We start from the raw sequence: 19100 nt of genomic DNA, 5'->3' as shown, positions 1-19100 counted from the left end.
ATAAGAAAGTAAGTGAGCATGGTGGCGTGCGCCTGTGGTCCTGGCTGCTTGGGAGGCTGAGGTGTGAAGGGTTTGAGCCCAGAGGTTGCGGCCACAGTGAGCTGTGATGGTGCCACTGCACTCCAACCTGGGCAACAGAGTGGGACCCTGTCTCAAAAAAAAAAAGAAAAAAAAGAGTGTTCCACTAAGTTTCCTTGTAAGTGAATCTGTACAAAATTAAAAACAGTAAATGAAGAAGAGTTGAATATAAATTATATTATTTAGGCCATTGATTTCATTTTTACAGACCTTAACACGTGAACAGAAAGAAGGAGCCTTCTCCAATTTTCCTATTTCTGAAGAGACTATAAAGCTTCTGAAAGGTATGTGGTTTTGTTGTTGTTGTTGTTGTTTTTGAGATGGAGCCTTGCTGTGTTGCCCAGGCTGGAATGCAGTGGCGCGATCTTGGCTCACTGCAACCTCCACCTCCTGGGTTCAAGTGATTCTCCTATCTCAGCCTCCTGAGTAGTTGGGATTACAGGCTCGTGCCACCACGCCCGGCTAATTTTTGTGTTTTTAGTAGAGACAGTGTTTCACCATGTTGGTCAGGCTGGTCTCGAACTCCTGACATTGTGATCTGTCCGCCTTGGGCTCCCAAAGTGCTGGGATTACAGGCGTGAGCCACCACGGCTGGCCCAAAGGTATGCAGTTTTAATGGATATGCAATTAAAAATCTATCACTAGATTTTGTAAAACTCTTGTGCCTTTTCTGACCAAAAGGAGAACATAAAAAGAATGGAGAAGTAGCTCTTCTTTAATTGCACTTACTTTTACATCATCCTTTTCAATATTCTGACTTGTGTTTAGCTTTAAGATTTATATGCATTTGTCAAAAGTTTAGACTAATTTTTTAGTAATTCTTGTTTGTGGTAGGAATAGCTGTGTCACCAGGTGGTATGTCTTTAGGCAGACGTAGAAGAATCATGATTGTCATTTTCAAATGAATATATTTTTCCTAATGCTAGTCGTAAAGAAGTATGTTAATTAAATCTCATTTTACAGGTCGAGGGGTAACATATCTCTTTCCTATTCAAGTTAAGACCTTTGGTCCTGTATATGAAGGAAAAGATTTAATAGCTCAAGCACGGACAGGAACAGGAAAGACATTCTCTTTTGCCATCCCCTTAATTGAAAGACTCCAAAGAAATCAAGAAACAATTAAAAAAAGCCGCTCACCAAAGGTAATCATTATAGGGGGTAAAAGCTTTAAATGTTACTCTAACAGCAAGGGAAAGAAAGTTATACCAGTCCTGAGTTCTAGTACCCCCAAGATAGAAAAGTTAACACTGTGTTATAAAGCAAAAATACGTTGTTTTTCACAAAAAGAAATTTCAAGCATAGTTAAAATGAAGTAGTTTTTGCATATGAATGTGATGTGAATGGATCCATAGATAACTTTTATAATTTCATGAATTACAAAGCCAGTATATCTTATTTACAGTTTATATATTTAGTTGAGCCTTTTCTTCTCTTTTTTTCAGTCCTGACCTTTGCTTTTAAACAAATGAATTTTCTAAAGAGGTGTTCATTTATTTGTCATTCAGTAAATGTTCAGCATCATTTATTTCAGTGTTGACTTTTTTTCCCTTTAGTATGGAATGCATCATGAATGCTCATGTCATCCTTGTGCAGGGGTCATGCTAATCTTCTCTGTGTCATTCCAATTTTAGTGTATGTGCTGCTGAAGTGAGTACACACAGATGGACTTTTTTTTTTTTTTTTGAGACGGAGTCTCGCTCTGTCACCTAGGCTGGAGTGCAGTGGTATGATGTTGGCTCACTGCAAGCTGTGCCTCCCGGGTTCACACCATTCTCCTGCCTCAGCCTCCCGAGTAACTGGGACTACAGGTGCCTGCCACCACGCCCGGCTCGTTTTTTGTATCTTTTAATAGAGACGGGGTTTCACCGTGTTAGCCAGGATGGTCTCGATCTCCTGACCCCGTGATCCACCCGCCTCGGCCTCCCAAAGTGCTGGGATTACAGGCATGAGCCACCGCGCCCGGCCCAGATGGACTTTTTAAGAAGAGTATTATTGAAATGATATTGCTTGTTTATATATTATTGGGGTGCTAGACATCTGTCTTATTTTATAAATGTAAAATCAACCGACAGAGGGGTCTTGTAAAATGTAAGCCTAAAATATGACCTAAAAAGCTGTGTGCACTTAAGGTTTGTAAAAGTGAAGAAAAAATCAGCATCATAATATGAATAGTTGTATGACTAAAAGTAATTTGTTCTTTGTAAGACAACTGAGTGGTATTATAAGAGCAAATTAACATATATAAATATAATTAAATCATAATAGTCTTAGATTAACTATCCCAAATCAGGTTGGCTGTATTGACTTACAGGATAAATCTTTTCGGAGAGTTATGTTTTTGGGGTGAAATTAGGAAAAGACTGAAATAGGACATAGGATATAATCTCAACACTGCCTTTTTTTTTTTTTTGAGGCGGAGACTCGCTCAGTCTCCCAGGCTGGAGTGCCTTGGTGGAATCTCGGCTCACTGCAGGCCCCGCCTCCTGGATTCATGCCATTTTCCTGCCTCAGCCTCTGGAGTAGTTGGGAATACGGGCGCCATGCCCGGCTAATTTTTTGTATTTTTAGTAGAGACTGGGTTTCACCGTGTTAGCCAGGATGGTCTTGATCTGCTGACCTTGTGATCCGCCCGCCTCGGCCTCTCAAAGTGCTGGGATTACAGGTGTGAGCCACCGCGCCTGGCTTTTTTTTTTTTTTTTTTTTTAAAGACATGGTCTCACTCTGTTTCCCAGGATGAAGTACAGTGGGGTGATCATGGCTCACTGTAACCACGAACTCCTGGGCTCAAGCAATTCTCTCTTCCTCTCAGTCTCTCCAGTAGGTAGGACTACAGGCGGGTGCCACCACACCTGGCTAATTTTTTATTTTTTGTAGAGTTGGGGGTCTCACTGTGTAGTCCAGGCTGGTTTTGAACTCCTGGCCTTGAGTGATCCTTCCACCTTGGCCTCCCAAGGTGTTGGGATTACAGGTGTGAGCCTCCACACCTGGCCCCAAAGCTGCCTTAAAAAACTTTTGTATTAGAAAGATGTTACTGGAGATTCCAGCTCCACCATTTCTAGGTGTTTGATTTTGGGCAAGACTTTAATTCTCTGAGACACGAGTCTGTCATTTATGAAAATGGTGTAATAATGCCACTCATGGGTTTTTATGAGAATCAAATTAGATAATTCCTGTAAAGCATTAGTTCCTAGCACATGGTGAACATTCATTCGTTTATCAAACATTTTTGAGTTTCCTGTACTGTACCAGGCACTGTTTGAAGTGCAAGGAATACAGTAACCCAACCTGACATAAATTCCTGCCTTCACGGAGCTTACATTTTATCGGGTGAGATAGACAATCGCAAATCAGTAAAATATCAGTATCTTGGGTGATGTAAGTGCTGAGCAGAAATAATAAAGGGGCAGGAGGATATGAAAATGGGCTTGGAAACCTTACTGAAGAGACCTGAAGGAAGTAAGGGAGGATATAATAAATATACACCGCTGTTCTTGTTGCTATTTGTGTTGTATCTTTAAATACTATGACATTAATGTAGAGTTTCCTGGTTTTAAATGCACCTACAAAAAGTCTTCTCGGTTTTAATTCAGATATGTCTTTAGAAAAATATCTTTTTGTTTTTTAAACCTCTTGCTCAGGTACTTGTTTTGGCTCCAACAAGGGAACTGGCAAACCAAGTAGCCAAAGACTTCAAAGATATAACTAGGAAACTCAGTGTGGCATGTTTTTATGGTGGAACATCATATCAAAGCCAAAGTGAGTAAATATGTATGATAGAAACACAAAGATGTATTTGGTACTTATATTTAAGTAAATAATGTGAAAGTGTGAATTTTACATATTGTTGGCATTTCTCTTCTCACAGTTAATCATATTCGAAATGGTATTGACATCTTGGTTGGAACCCCTGGTCGTATCAAAGACCATCTGCAGAGTGGCCGATTGGATCTTTCTAAACTGCGACATGTTGTGCTTGATGAAGTGGATCAAATGTTGGATTTAGGTTTTGCTGAACAAGTTGAAGATATTATTCACGAATCCTACAAAACTGGTATATTCTAATTCAAAATAAGCACATTAGCAATTATTCTTCGATCTTAAATGCAAACGAGTTTTTATTTAATAATTCTTATTGCAGTGTCCCCTGTGTTCTAACAAAACTAAAATAATTTGGTATCTGTTCTGTCCTTGAAAAAGAAAGTATGATAGCATCCTTTTAACTATTTTCTTAGCTTTCTATGCTTTATTCTTTTTTTTTTTTTTTTTAATAGTCAGTGGTTAGATTTACTAACTCATTTTATTGATTTTTTTGTTCATTGTTCCTTCTTAAATTCTCACCTTCCTTTTAGGTTCAGTTCTCTTCCTATTGTCCCCCAGTTTTGCAAGTTGAAAGTTTTAATAATTACAATGAAGTCTCTGTGTTAAAAATTCACCCCAAGTTTTAAATTTTTCATTATTTTTTTGAAGCTTGGGGGAATTTTTAAAAGCTGGCTACATCATGGGAAATTAAGAAAACATTTGAATTCTTTTTGTTTATTTAAGATTCTGAAGACAATCCTCAGACTTTACTTTTTTCTGCAACTTGCCCACAGTGGGTATACAAAGTTGCAAAAAAATACATGAAATCCAGATATGAGCAGGTTGACCTTGTTGGAAAAATGACTCAAAAGGCTGCAACTACTGTGGAAGTAAGTAGCTTTCTAGCATGATAGATTTTAGCTTTTAGTTGGTATTTACTTTTGACATTTGTTGAAGCTAAACTTAAGTTTTGGGTACCTCTTCAGGCCTAATCTTTCTTTTTTGCTCTGAGTAAGATACCTATATAATTTTATAGTCTGAGACTGAGTAGCAGAATAGAATAAATAGAGGGAAAACAAGCACATGAATAGGCAAGTCCTAATAGGAAACACACAAGCAGCCATAGAGACAGATTTGAAGTGTTTCTTTCTCTCTTTAAAGCAGCTCAAAAAACAAAAACAAAAAACAACAAAATATTTACAACATGACAAGGCTATTTATATTGACTAGAAAAGAATAGTGTGGAGATAATTTGTTAAAGCTGAGGTGAAAAAAAGTTAGATCCTCATCCCATTCCCCCAAACCAAAAAAATTTCTCAAAGATTTGAAAAATTAAGCTGTAAAACAACTTAAAGCAGATGTAGGTGAATAAAGAGTTTTTTGATTTCAGGAGAGGGAATGCTTTTCTAACATACAAGTTGGGCGGGGCATGGTGGCTCATGCCTATAAACCCAGCACTTTGGGAGCCCAAGGTGGGCAGAGCACTTGAGGTCAGGAGTTTGAGACCAGCCTGGCCAATATGGTGAAACCCTGTCTCTACTAATAGAAAAATTAGCCGGCCTGGTGGTGGGTCCCTGTAGTCCCAGCTATTTGGGAGGCTGAGGCACGAAAATCACTTGAACCCGGGAGGTGGAGGTTGCAGTAAGCTGAGATTGCGCCACCGTACTCCAGCCTGGGTGACAGAGGGAGACCCTGTCTCAAAAAAAAAAGCCCAGAGAAGTCAGAGGAAGAATCCATGAGGGAAAAGGTTTATAATTTTGACTCCTTGAAAGTTAAACCAATGGTATGTTTAAAAAAAGAATTAGGGCTGGGCGTGGTGGCTCTCGTGTGTAATCTCAGCATTTTGGGAAGCCAAGGCAGGCAGATCACAGGGTTAGGAGATCAAGACCATCCTAGCCAACATGGCGAAACCCTGTCTCTACTAAAAATACAACAATTAGCTGGGTGTGGTGACGCGCAACTAATCCCAGCAACTCGGGAGGCTGAGGCAGGAGAATTGCTTGAACCCAGGAGGCGGAGGTTGCAGTGAGCCAAGATCGTGCCATTGCACTCCAGCCTGGTGACAGTGTGAGACAGCATCTCAAAAAAAAAAAGTAATGTTTACAGTATTTATGACAGTCAACTAGGTAGCATATGTCATCTTTCTATTTAATAGATGCATATATATGTGTATGTAGGAAAGACTAGGTGACTGAATAGTAGTATCTGCAGAATGTAATGCAGTGTTTAAGAATTAGTGATAACCAAATTATGCAATGATGTGTACAAAAATTACACTATTTAAAAAAATATACAAAGTGCTAAATGGATTCCTTAGGCATTTATGTAAATATGCGAAAACAGGTTGAAAGAATAAACATCAAATAATGATTACTTCTGGGAAAGGGAGTGCTGGATGGTCAAAAGAAGCTTTGTGGGCCGCGCATGGTAGCTCATGCCTGTAATGCCAGCACTTTGGGAGGCCAAGGCGGGTGGATCATGAGGTCAGGAGATGGAGACCAGCCTGGTCAACATAGTGAAACCCCATCTCTACTAAAAATACAAAAATTGGCTGGGCATGGTGGTGCATGCCTGTAGTACCAACTACTTGGGAGGCTAAGGTAGGAGAATTGCTGGAACCCAGGAGGTGGAGCTTGCAGTGAGCCGAGATTGTGCCACTGCACTCCATGCTGGGCAACAGATTGAGACTCTGTCTCAAAAAAAACGAGTAAAAAATAAGAAGCTTTGTATATTTTGTAATGGTTGAAAGTTTTGCAGTAAGAGTGTAAAATGTACCAGTAAAAAAAGTTGATAAGGACATTTTCAAGCATATAAAATTGAATAGTAAATTGAATAGAAAGATTGAATAGTATAAAGAACATGATGTACCCATTACCTATTACTAGTCTTTAACAATGATCTTTTTTTTTTTTTTTTTTTTTTTTTTTTTTGAGACTGAGTCTGGCTCTGTCGCCCAGGCTGGAGTGCAGTGGCCGGATCTCAGCTCACTGCAAGCTCCGCCTCCCGGGTTTACGCCATTCTCCTGCCTCAGCCTCCCGAGTAGCTGGGACCACAGGCGCCCGCCACTTCGCCCGGCTAGTTTTTTTGTATTTTTTAGTAGAGATGGGGTTTCACCGTGTTAGCCAGGATGGTCTTGATCTCCTGACCTCGTGATCCGCCCGTCTCGGCCTCCCAAAGTGCTGGGATTACAGGCTTGAGCCACTGCGCCCGGCCAACAATGATCTTTTCTTCACCCCTGCATTTGAAACAATCCCAGTCATTTCATCTTCAAGTAATAGTATATTCTTCTAAAATGGTAACTAAGGACTCTTTAAAACCACAGTCATTATCACAGTAGAAGAAAAACAGTAATTTATTCATTTTTTTTTGAGACGGAGTTTCACTCTTGTTGCCCAGGCTGGAGTGCAGTGGTGTGAGCTCAGCACACTGCAACCTCCGCCTCCCCAGTTCAAGCGATTCTCCTGCCTCAGCCTCCCGAGTAGCTGGGATTACAGGTGCCCACCACCACACCCGGCTAATTTTTTGTATTTTTAGTAGAGATGGGTGTTTCATGATGTTGGCCAGGATGGTCTCGAACTCATGACCTCAGTCTCCCAAAGTCCTAGGATTACAGGCATGAGCCACTGCGACTAGCATAGTAATTCTTATAATGTCATTAAATACCTAGTGTGCACATTGCCATTGCTATCTTTTTAAAATAGTTTGTTTGAATCTGGATCCAAATAGAATTCTTACATTGCTACTGATTGATATGAGTCTTAAACATTTTATAATCTATAGTTCCTATTTTTTCTTTGCAATTTGCTGTTGAAAAAACTGATTTGTTGGTCAGGCGCGGTGGCTCAGCTATAATCCCAGCACCTTGGGAGGCTGAGGCCAGTAGATCACCTGAAGTCAGGAGTTCGAGACCAACCTGACTGATATGGTAAAACCCCATCTCTACTAAAAATACACAAATTAGCAAGGCACAGTGGCACGTGCCTGTAGTCCCAGCTACTTGGGAGGCTGAAAAAGGAGAATCGCTTGAACCCAGGAGCTGGAGGTTGCAGTGAGCTGACATCGTGCCTCTGAACTCCAGCCTGGGCGACAATGTGAGACTCCGTCTCAGAAAAAAACAATAACAACAGAAAAACTCATTTGTCTTATGAGTTTCCCATAGTCTGTTTTGCTGATTTGCATCCCTGTGGTTTTCATTTTTATTTTATTTTTTTACTGTTAACACCACTCAAAGATGTGGTGGGTTTTCTTGTTTGTTTGTGTTGTGTTTTTGTTTTTGTTTTGAGACAGAGTCTTGCTCTTGTTGCCCAGGCTGCAGTGCAATGTAATTCTTTAATATCATTAAAAAATTAAAGCATAATCTCAGCTCACTGCAGCCTCCACCTCCCAGGTTCAAGTGATTCACCTGCCTCAACCACCTGAGTAGCTGGGACTACAGGCATGCGCCACCATGCCCGGCTAATTTTTGTATTTTTAGAAGAGATGTTGTTTTGCCACGTTGGCCAGGCTAGTCTGAAGTCCTTATCTCATGTGATCTGCCTGCCTCGGCCTCCCAAAGTGCTGGGATTACAGGCGTGAGCCACCATTCCCAGCCTCCATTCCCTCCTTTCTTTATCCACTGTCAATCACTAGTCTGTTTTTTGTCTCAATGGATATACCTGTTTTGGATATTTCGTGTACAGTCATGTGCTGCATACCAATGTTTTGGTCAGCGATGGACCATATATACGGTGGCACATATTCGATGGTGGTCCCATAAGATTATAATGGAGCCGTCCTATACAGGTGTATCAGTTTTTATCTTTTATGCCATGTTCTTACTGTACCTTTTCTGTGTTTAGATATGTTTAGAGACACACATACTTACCATTGCCTACAATGTTCAGTACAGTAACATGCTGTTTAGGTTTGTAGCCTAGGAGTGATAGGACGTACCATATAGCCTAGGTGTGTGTAGTAGGCTGTACCCTAGGTTTGTGTACGTACACTCTGTGATATTTGCATAATGATGAAGCTGCCTAACAATACATTTCTCAGAACGTATCCCTGTCATTAAGCAACGCGTGACTGTAAATGTAATCATACAATATGTGACTTTTTATGTCGTTTCATTCACTTAGCATATGTTTTTGAGGTTCATTCATAATATTTTTATTATGTACAATGAAATGCAAAATCTTTGTACATTTGCCTATTTTTGAAAAATTCATATGTATGTAACCCGAACCCTTATCACCATATAGAATATTGCCATCATCCCAGAAAGTTCCTTATGCCTCTTCCCAGTCAGTATCCCCACTTCAGAGACAACCAGTGTTCTGATTTTTCTTCCGCAGTTGATTGGTTTTGCCTATTCTAGAACTTCATATAAATGAAATTATACTGTGTGTGCTCATTTTCTGTTAAGACTTTATTTGGCACTTTTTTTAAGGTTCATATTGTTCCATGTATATCAATAGTTGGTTTCTTTTAATTGCTGAATGGTATTCTGTTTGAATATACTGCAGTTTGTTTATTCTTTCATCAGTTTATTGATGTCCATTTGTCTATATTGTTTTTAAGTGCTGTTGAAGAGAGTCTTTGTCTTACAGTCTCCCAGAGAGGCTAATTCTTGACCGGATAGAAAAACTACACAAGAGAAATATTTTTAAATAATTTTAATGAAACAAATAATGTGATATTTTCTTTCTTCAAAGCATCTGGCCATCCAGTGTCATTGGTCTCAGAGGCCGGCAGTTATTGGAGATGTCCTTCAAGTCTACAGTGGGTCTGAAGGGAGGGCTATTATTTTCTGTGAGACCAAAAAGAATGTAACTGAAATGGCCATGAATCCACACATAAAACAGGTAAGTCTTTTTTTCATGCTTTCTGTAATTGAAATTATGGGGATGAATCACTGAACAAAAATTATTTTGTCCTTTGTGGACTAAATTTGATAGTCATTCTCAAAATTGAGTTGTAAGGCTGGGTGTCGTGGCTCACACCTGTAATCCTGTGACTTGATAAGTCAGGATAGATTTTATCAGTTTTGTTTGTCTTGAGACAGGGTCTCCCTGTTATGCCCAGGCTGGAGTGCAGTGGGACAATCATGGCTCACTGCATTCTTGACTTCCTGGGCTCAGGTGATTCTCCCACCCCAGCCTCTTGAGTAGCTGGGACTACAGGTGCGTGCCAGAATGCCCAGCTAATTTTTTGCATATTTTGTAGAGATGAGATTTCACCATGTAGCCCAGACTGGTCTTGAACTCCTGGGCTCGAGCAATTCCCCGCCTTCCCCACTCCCTGGCCCCCGCACCCGCCTTGGCCTGTCGAAGTGCTGGGATTATGGATGTGAGCCATCACACCTGACCTCTATCAGGTGTTATCATTTTTTTTTTAAACTTTGAAAATGTGATCTGGAAAATATAAAAGTTGAAACAAAATGAATTTCTATGGGTAAGAGAGAGTAATATTTTAGAGTTGTGTTACAAAACTACAAATTTTTATTAAATTACTAAATCAGAATACTAAATCCATGTGTCTTTTTCTTTCTTAAAAAAATATATTTTGGCTGGGTACGGTGGCTTACGGCTGTAATCCCAGCACTTTGGGAGGCCGAGGTGGGTGGATCGCCTGAGGTCAGGAGTTCAGACCAAGCCTGCTCAGCATGGTGAAACCCCATCTCTACTAAAAATATAAAAATTAGCTGGGTGTGGTGGTGGGTGCCTGTAATCCCAGCTACTCAGAAGGCTGAGGAAGGAGAATCGCTTGAACCCAGGGGTGGAGGTTGTGGTGAGCTGAGATTGTGCCACTACAATCCAGCCTGGATGACAGAGTGAGACTCCATCTCAAAGAAAAAGAAAAAAAAACCTTTCATAGAAAATTTCAAACATGTACAGAAGTTGATAGAATCATGTAATGAACCCCTGTGTATTCATCCACCAGCTTCAATAATTATTTTATGTATATGCTAACATACCTCCTCTTTCAGAATTATTTTTATGCAAACCCTAGATACCATGTTGTTATATCCATACATGTTCGGGTATATATCTCTAAAAGAAAAGGATTTTCAGAAAAACCAACAATACAGTTATCACTTCTAAAAAGTTAATATTTCAAAATATTCATTTTACATTATCAGTTGTCTTAGAAATATTTATTTTCTTTTATTGTTTGTTTTCTTGAATCTGGGTCCAAATAAGATTTTTACGTTGTGTGATTATTAAGTCGCTTTTTATATATGGATTTCTCCTTTATGTATTTTTTATAGCTTTTTTTGTTTAAGAAACTACATTGTCATAAATCTAGAGTATTGCTTCCCCATGATGTCATTTAACATGTTCCTTTGTCGTCTATATTTTCTGAATATTCAGGTTTGTTTGTTTGTTTGTTTAGGGCAGAACTGCTTCATAGGTGGTGTACTTCTGGCAGGAGATATGTATGTCTAGTTCTTTTTGTGATGCTAACATCCACCAATAATCAGTGCCGTCAGTCCTTATGTCAGTGTCTCCAGTCATTTTTGTTGTTTGTGACTTGTTATTGGGTAGATTCCTGAGAAAGGGCTTATGGAAACAGTACTGCCTGAGCTCAAGCGATCCACTTGCCTCTGCCTCCCAAAGTGCTGGGATTACAGGCGAGAGCCACTGTGCCCAGCCAATATATGATATATATGTATATTTTATTTTATTTCTTATTTATTTATTTATTTATTTTTTGAGACACAGTTTCACTCTATCACCCAGGTGGAGTGCAGTGGCAAGATCTCGGCTCACTGCAACCTGCTCCTCTTAGGTTCAAGCGATTCTTATGCCTCAGCTTCCAGACTAGCTGGGATACAGGTACACACCACCACACCTGGCTAATTTTTGTATATTTAGTAGAGATGGCGTTTCACCATGTTAGCCAGGCTGGTCTCAAACTGCTGACCTCAAGTGATCTGTCTGCCTCGGCTCTCCTAAGTGCTGGGATTATAGACATGAGCCACCGTGCCCAGCCATGTATGTTTGAGTTCATTCAAAATGGTATGCTTTTATTTGTTTTGTGGATAAGCCTTTCTAGATCACTTTATTTGTGGAGATAATCTGCTTATTTATTTATTTATTTATTTATTTTTTAAGATGTAGTCAAGCTTTGTGACCCAGGCTGGAGTGCAGTAGTGCGATGTCAGCTCACTGCAACCTCTGCCTCCTAGGTTCAAGCGATTCTCCTGCTTCATCCTCCAGAGTAGCTGGAATTGCAGGTTCCAGCACCACACCCAGCTAATTTTTGTATTTTTAGTAGAGATGGGGTTTCACCAGGTTGTCCAGGCTGGTCTAGAACTCCTGACCTCAAATGATCACCTAGGCCTCCCAAAGTGCTGGGATTACAGGCATGAGCCACCGTGTCTGCCAAAATTGTTTTTTTTTTTAAGAGACAGAGTCCCACCATGTTGCCAGCATTGGAGTACCTTGGCACAGACACAGTAATAGTACACTGCAGCCTCTAACTCCTGGCCTTAAGGGATCCTCTCTCATCAGCCTCCTGAGTAACTGGGATTACAGGCATGTGCCACTGCTCCCAGCTTATTCTGTTTCCTCTTTTTTCCTTCCTAATTACTTTCTGTGAGATTTGAGTGTGATCTTTTCTGTTGCTCATTTTTAGATTAAGTTAAACTTTTTGAACTGTAGATGGGAAGGCATTGGTGAGAATACTTCTGGCGTCACAGCTCTAGAGCTGCTGCTTCTGTTATTTTTGTTAGTGCTTAAAATATAGTCTGTAAATTATATCTGAGTGAAGCTGTTAAAAAAAAAAGGTCTACTTTCTGGTTCTAGCTGTGTCTTTCCTCACTTTTCTCTGTATCTTTTTTTTCCTTTGATCCTGTTATTCTTGGCATCCTTAGTTTAGATCCTCTGTCCAGCAGTTTCTCCTCAGTATGGGGCTTTGTCCCGGAAAGTGAGCATTGGCTGTTAGTTTAGAAAGTTTCTATAGGGCCCAGCTTGCTCCAGTCCCCGCAGACCTTAACTCTGGCTCCTCACAATCACCCTCAAGTATATAAAAATCCTCCCAGGTTCAGCTGCTGTTGTCAACAATTTGTTTGAGAATACGCCTTCCAGGTAGCTTTTCATTATGCTTTCAAGATGGCAGACCTGAAAGACTAGGTCCCTGAATTGCCTGTTCTTAGGACTAGCAAATTCCCCCACATAGATAAAAGAATTTATCCTTCCCTGCTCATGTTTTTTTCTTTTTTTTGAGAAGGAGTTTTGCTCTTGTTGCCCAGATTGGAGTGCAATGGCGTGATCTTGGCTCACCACAACCTCTGCCTCCCAGGTTCAAGTGATTCTCCTGCCTCAGTCTCCCAAGTAGCTGGGATGACAGGCATGTGCCAACATGCCCAACTAATTTTTTTTTTTTTTTGTATTTTTAGTAGAGACAGGGTTTCTCCATGTTCGTCAGGCTGATCTTGAACTCTCGACCTCAGGTGATCCACCTGCCTCGGCCTCCCAAAGTGCTGCGATTACAGGCATGAGCCACCGCACCTGGCCTTTGCTCATGTTTTGGAAATCATGAGACTACTTTTGTCACTTGTTTGTTATGTGTGTTGTCTATGGATTTTTAGTTTTGTTATCCTAGTTGATATGTGTTATGTGGGAACTAGAGATTCAAAGTCACTGTCTTCCTCTGTGTCATTTTAACTAATTGTATAGCATTAGCTTTGATGTTTACATGTCCAGTATAGGCCAGGCATGCGTGTAATTCTAGTACTTTGGGAGGCTGATGTGGGAGGGTCACTTGAGGCCAGGAGTTTGAGACCAACCTGGGCAGTATAATGAGACACCATCTCTATAAAAAGTTAAAAATTAGCCAGGGCCAGCTGCAATGGCCCCCACCTGTAATCCTAGCATTTTGGGAGGCCGAGGCAGGTGGATTGCCTGAGCTCAGGAGTTCGAGACCACCTTGTGCAACATGGTGAAACCCAGCCTCCACTAAAATACAAAAAATTAGCCAAGTGTGGTGGTGCACACCTGTAGTCCCAGCTACTTGGGAGGCTGAAGGACGAGAATCACTTGAACCTGGGAAGCGGAGGTTGCAGTGAGCCGAGATCGCACTACTGCACTCCATCCTGGGCAACAGAGCAAGACTCTGTCTCAAAAAAAAAAAAAAAATTAGCCAGGTGTGGTGGCATGTTCCTGTATTCCTGTCTACTTGGGAGGCTAAGGCAAGAGGATTCCTTGAGCCCAGGAGTTAGAGGTTGCAGTGAGCTATGAACATGATACTGCATTCCAGCCTGGGCGACAAAGTGAGACCCTGTCTCTTAAAAAAGTAAAAAAAGGCCGGGCGCGGTGCCTGACACCTGTAATCCCAGCACTTTGGGAGGCCGATGCGGGCGGATCATGAGGTCAGGAGATCGAGACCATCCTGGCTAACACGGTGAAACCCCGTCTCTACTGAAAAATAGAAAAAATTAACTGGGCGTGGTGGTGGGCATCTGTAGTCCCAGCTACTTGGGAGGCTGAGTCAGGAGAATGACATGAACCCAGGAGTCGGAGGTTGCAGTGAGCCGAGATCACGCCACTGAACTCCAGCCTGGGCGACAGAGTGAGACTCCATCTCAAAAAAAATAAAATAAAATAAAATAAAGTCCTCTATAAACAGATATTTGCTAAATAGTGAAAGAGTGGTAGAGGGTAATTGATTTACTTTTCTTTTCATTGCTTTAAAATACTCAGTAGCAGTTGTCTTGCAGAAGCCATTTTTTAATCTTGAAGAAATTGCCTTGCTACAAAGGCTGGGGGAGAATTCTCCTTTCAGTGGACAATAATCTGTTTCTGTGATTTGGAGAATGGAATTCTCTATTCTCCATTCTGCTGGGTGACTTTTCTATTTAGGTAGAACATACTAGTAGTATCTCATTATGAGTTATATGGGATTTTATGGATTAACCAGAGAACCTGAATAGTTGCTTTTTTTTTTAGTTTAAAATTGTAATTTACTTGTAAAAAGTCAGATTTTACTTGGTTTCCCCCAGAAACGAATGCCTTCTAAATTCTAAACAGCTGGGTTTGGTTGTGCACTTGTAATTCCGGCTACTCAGGAGGTTGCAGCAGGAGGATCTATTAAGCCCCAGGCAACACAGCAAGAACCCCCTCTCTGAATGAATGAATGAATGAATGAATGAATGAATGAATGAATCGTTAAACAGTCTGTGTGTCTCACAAAGAGAGAAACACACACACACACACACACACACACACGTTTGGAAAAAAAAATTACTCAAAAGTTGGAGACCTGGAAACCATCGCTGATACTATGAATGTAGTATGTTCCTCTTAGGACAAATTATCAAGTAAAAAAAACCCTGTGTTTTTTTGTTTTGTTTTGTTTTGTTTTGTTTTTAGACAGGGTCTTACTCTGTCACCCAGGCTGAAGTGCAGTGGTGTGATCATGACTCACTGCAGCCCCAATCTCCCAGGCTCCAGTGATTCTCCCACCTCAGCCTCCCAACAAGCTGGGACTACAGGCATGCACCATGACACCTTTCTAATTTTTTATTTTTTGTAGAGACAGGATCTCCTTGTGTTACCCAGACTGTTCTTGAACTCTTAGCCTCAAGCAGTCTTCCCACCTTGGCCTCCCAAAGTGCTGGGATTAAAGGCATGAGAAAAAAAACCTGTGTTGCAATTGAAAAATTCACTATGAAAAACTGTCCAACTTATTTAAAGTATATTTGTTTATAACTTTCTTTCAAAAATTGGGTGTTTCTTTTCTTGAAAGATTTTTCTTAACTTGGGTTATATGATAACCACGCAGGTCTATTTTCTTCTTTGGCTAACCTTTCCCGGTTCCTGCTGATCTTTTTGTATTCTTGTCTGTACTTTAAATATTGGCGTTCCTCATGGATCTGATTCTTACTCTACATATTTTTCATGGAAGAAAAAAGAATAGTGATTAATAGCACAGACTTGGGAGTCAGATTGGGGTTTAAATCTTAGTTGTGCTACTTACTAGCATAATTTTGTACCTACGTACATATGTACACATACTTATGTATATATATTGTCCTGTTCTTACGAAGTGGTATTTCAAGTATCTGCTTTTGGTGAAGAAAAAGTAAATTAAAAATATATATATATATATTAGCCAGGTATGGTGGCCCATGCCTGTTATCCCAGCACTTTGGGAGGCCAGGGTAGAAAGATTGCTTGAGTCCAGGAATTTGAGACTAGCGTGGGCATTTCATTTATATAGTAGATATATTTTTAAAGGGAGTCTTATGCATAAATTAAGCATCTTAAAGTGTGTTATGGAAATTGTATTAATTAAGCTTCCTATTTAAAGGGATACTTTTGAGCTGGCTGCCATGGTTCATGCCTGTGATTCTAGCTACTCAGGAGGCTGAGGTGGGAGGATCTCTTAGCCCAGTATTTTGAGGTTGTAATGAGCTATGATTTTGCCATTGCACTGTAGCTTGGGCAACAGAGCAGGATTCCATCTCTTAAAGATAAATGAATAAGGCCAGGCTTGGTGGCTCACACCGGTAATCCCAGTATTTTGGGAGGTTGAGGCGGGTGGATCACTTGAGATCAGGAGTTTGAGATCAGCCTGGCGAACATGGTGAAACCCCACATCTACTAAAAACACAAAAATTGGTGGCACGTGCCTGTAATCCCAGCTACTTGGGAGGGTAAGGCACGAGAATTACTTGAACCCAGGAGGTGGCAGTTGCAGTGAGCTGAGATTGTGCACCACTGTACTCTAGCCTAAGAGACAGAGTGAAACTGTGTCTCAATAAAATAAAATAAATTAAAATAAAATAATAATAAAAGGATGTTTTCGAAATTAAAAGAATTTCCCTGGGAAGCCAAGACAGGAAAATTTATTGAGGCCAGGCATTCAAAAGCGGTCTGGGAAACATCGCGAGACTGTCTCTACAAAAAATAAAAAAATTGCCCAGGTGTGGTGGGACACACCTGTGGTCCAAGCTACTGAGGCTGAAGTGAGAAGCATTTCTTTTTTTTTTTTTTTTTTTTTTTTGAGACGGAGTCTCGCTCTGCCGCCCAGGCTGGAGTGCAGTGGCCGGATCTCAGCTTACTGCAAGCTCCGCCTCCCGGGTTCACGCCATTCTCCTGCCTCAGCCTCCGGAGTAGCTGGGACTACAGGCGCCCGCCACCGCGCCCGGCTAGTTTTTTGTATTTTTTAGTAGAGACGGGGTTTCACCGTGTTAGCCAGGATGGTCTCGATCTCCTGACCTCGTGATCCGCCCATCTCGGCCTCCCACAGTGCTGGGATTACAGGCTTGAGCCACCGCGCCCGGCCGAGAAGCATTTCTTGAGTCCAGGAGGTCGAGGCTACGGTGAGCAATGATCATGCCACTGCACTCCATCCTGGGTGACAGAGTGAGACCCTGTCTCCAAAATAAATAAATAAAATTAAAAAGGTGGTATTAAACATTTCTTTCTTTTGTACCATTTTAAGATTTAGATGTGCCAGGCACGATGGCTTATGTCTGTAATCCCAGCACTTTGGGAGGCCAAGGCAGGAGGATCACTTGAGCTCAGGAGTTTAAAACCAGCCTGGGCAACATAGTGAGACTTCGTCTCTGTTTTATTTAAAAAAAAAAAAAAGTTTATTTAAAACATTTTGCATACTGCATTTATTTTCTTGAAGCAAGGAGTCAATTAGTATAGGAATATAGAAGTATAGATATGTATAGATAGATCTAATCACTCCTATGGCTCCAGTTATTGAGTATACGCTAATGATAGGCAAATCTTTTTCTCACTGGGATCTGCCTCAAGAATACTAGACCTACTGGCTACAGACACACCAACCTGTATGTTTCTAAACCTAAATTAATTAACTTTCTATACTCCTATACGCAGTCTGTCTCTAGCATTATCCGTTGTTTAAACCAGAAATTTGTGTATCACTCTTGAATTTATTCCTTACCCTTGGCCATCCAGCCAGCTACATAGTATTTTTGGATTCTGTCTCCTATGGTTTAAAGTGTTCTGTTTATTTCTTTTTTTTTTTTAAGACGGAGTCTTGCTTTTTTACTAGGCTGGAGTGCAGTGGCATGATCTCGGCTCACTGCATCCTCTGCCTCCCGGGTTCAAGCGATTCTCCTGCCTCAGCCTCCCCAATAGCTGGTATTACAGGTGTGTGCCACCATGCCCCACTAATTTTTGTATTGTTAGTGGAGACGGGGTTTCACCATGCTGGCCAGGCTGGTCTGGAACTCCTGACTTCAAGTGATCCGCCCACCTCGGCCTCCCAAAGTACTCAGATTACAGGTATGAGCCACTGTGCCCAGCCTTGTCCATTTCTTTCTTTTTCTTTTTTTTTTTTTTTTTTTGAGACGGAGTCTCGCTCTGCCGCCCAGGCTGGAGTGCAGTGGCCAGATCTCGGCTCACTGCAAGCTCCGCCTCCCGGGTTCAAGCGATTCTCCTGCCTCAGTCTCCTGAGTAGCTGGAACTACAGGTGCACATCACCACACCCAGCTAATTTTTGTATTTTTAGTAGAGACGAGTTTTTCACCATTTTGGCCAGGATTGTTTCAATCCCTTGACCTCATGATCCGCCCACCTTGCCCTCCCAAAGTGCTGGGATTATAGGCGTGAGCCACTGCGCCCGGCCTCATTTTTTTTTTTTTTGAGATGGGGGCTGGAGTGCAATGGTGTGATCTCGACTAACTGAAAAGTCCGTCCTCCGCCCCCGGGTTCAAGTGATTCTCCTCCCTCAACCTCCCTAGTAGCTGGGATTACAGGCATGCACCACCACGCCCGGCTAATTTTTGTATTTTTAGTGGAGACAGGGTTTTGCCATGTTGGCCAGGCTGGTCTGGAACTCCTGACCTCAAGTAATCCGCCCACCTCGGCCTCCCAAAGCAGCCTGGTCCATTTCTTTCTTTCTTTCTTTTTTCTTGTTTTGAGATGGAGTTTCGCTCTTGTTGCCCAAGCTGGAGTCCAGTGATGTGATCCCAGCTCCCTGCAACCTCTGCCTTCCGGGTTCAAGTGATTCTCCTGCCTCAGCCTCCTGAGTAGCTGAGATTACAGGTGTCCGCCACCATGCCTGGCTAATTTTTGTATTTTTAGTAGAAACAGGGTTTCACCACATTGACCAGGCTGGTCTCAAACTCCTGATCTCAGGTGATCCACGGGCCTTGCCCTCCCGAAGTGCTGGGAATACAGGCAGGAGCCACCGTGTCCAGCCTCCATTTATTTCTTATACCAGTTGCAAAATCTAAAAATCTGAGAATCGTGTATAAT

At 41.4% G+C, this 19100-nt stretch overlaps 1 protein-coding gene and 1 non-coding gene across 16 annotated transcripts in view; one reads left to right on the top strand and one right to left on the bottom strand.

Annotated features, from left to right (window-relative positions):
• DDX50 (DExD-box helicase 50) overlaps window positions 1-19100 on the top strand; it is a 46002-nt gene that overhangs the window by 8719 nt on the left and 18183 nt on the right. For all 15 annotated transcript variants that reach the window (XR_012417854.1, XR_012417853.1, XR_012417857.1 and 12 more), the window contains 6 exons: window positions 287-362; window positions 1042-1220; window positions 3717-3834; window positions 3944-4129; window positions 4621-4766; window positions 9570-9719. Coding sequence is in view for 10 of the 15 variants with exons in the window: in XM_065520989.2 (XP_065377061.1) it covers window positions 287-362; window positions 1042-1220; window positions 3717-3834; window positions 3944-4129; window positions 4621-4766; window positions 9570-9719 (855 nt within the window). In the remaining 5 variants the exon portion in view is untranslated. The remainder of the gene's footprint in view (window positions 1-286; window positions 363-1041; window positions 1221-3716; window positions 3835-3943; window positions 4130-4620; window positions 4767-9569; window positions 9720-19100) is intronic.
• LOC123567056 (U6 spliceosomal RNA) lies at window positions 1627-1733 on the bottom strand. Its single transcript, XR_006689751.1, has one exon. It is a non-coding gene; the product is annotated as a U6 spliceosomal RNA (small nuclear RNA).

This window comes from Macaca fascicularis, chromosome 9 (genome assembly GCF_037993035.2).
Source record: "Macaca fascicularis isolate 582-1 chromosome 9, T2T-MFA8v1.1".
Taxonomy (NCBI): Eukaryota; Metazoa; Chordata; class Mammalia; order Primates; family Cercopithecidae; genus Macaca; species Macaca fascicularis.
The sequence above is the reverse complement of the archived record's forward strand: the minus strand, read 5'-3'. Positions and strand labels throughout refer to the sequence as shown.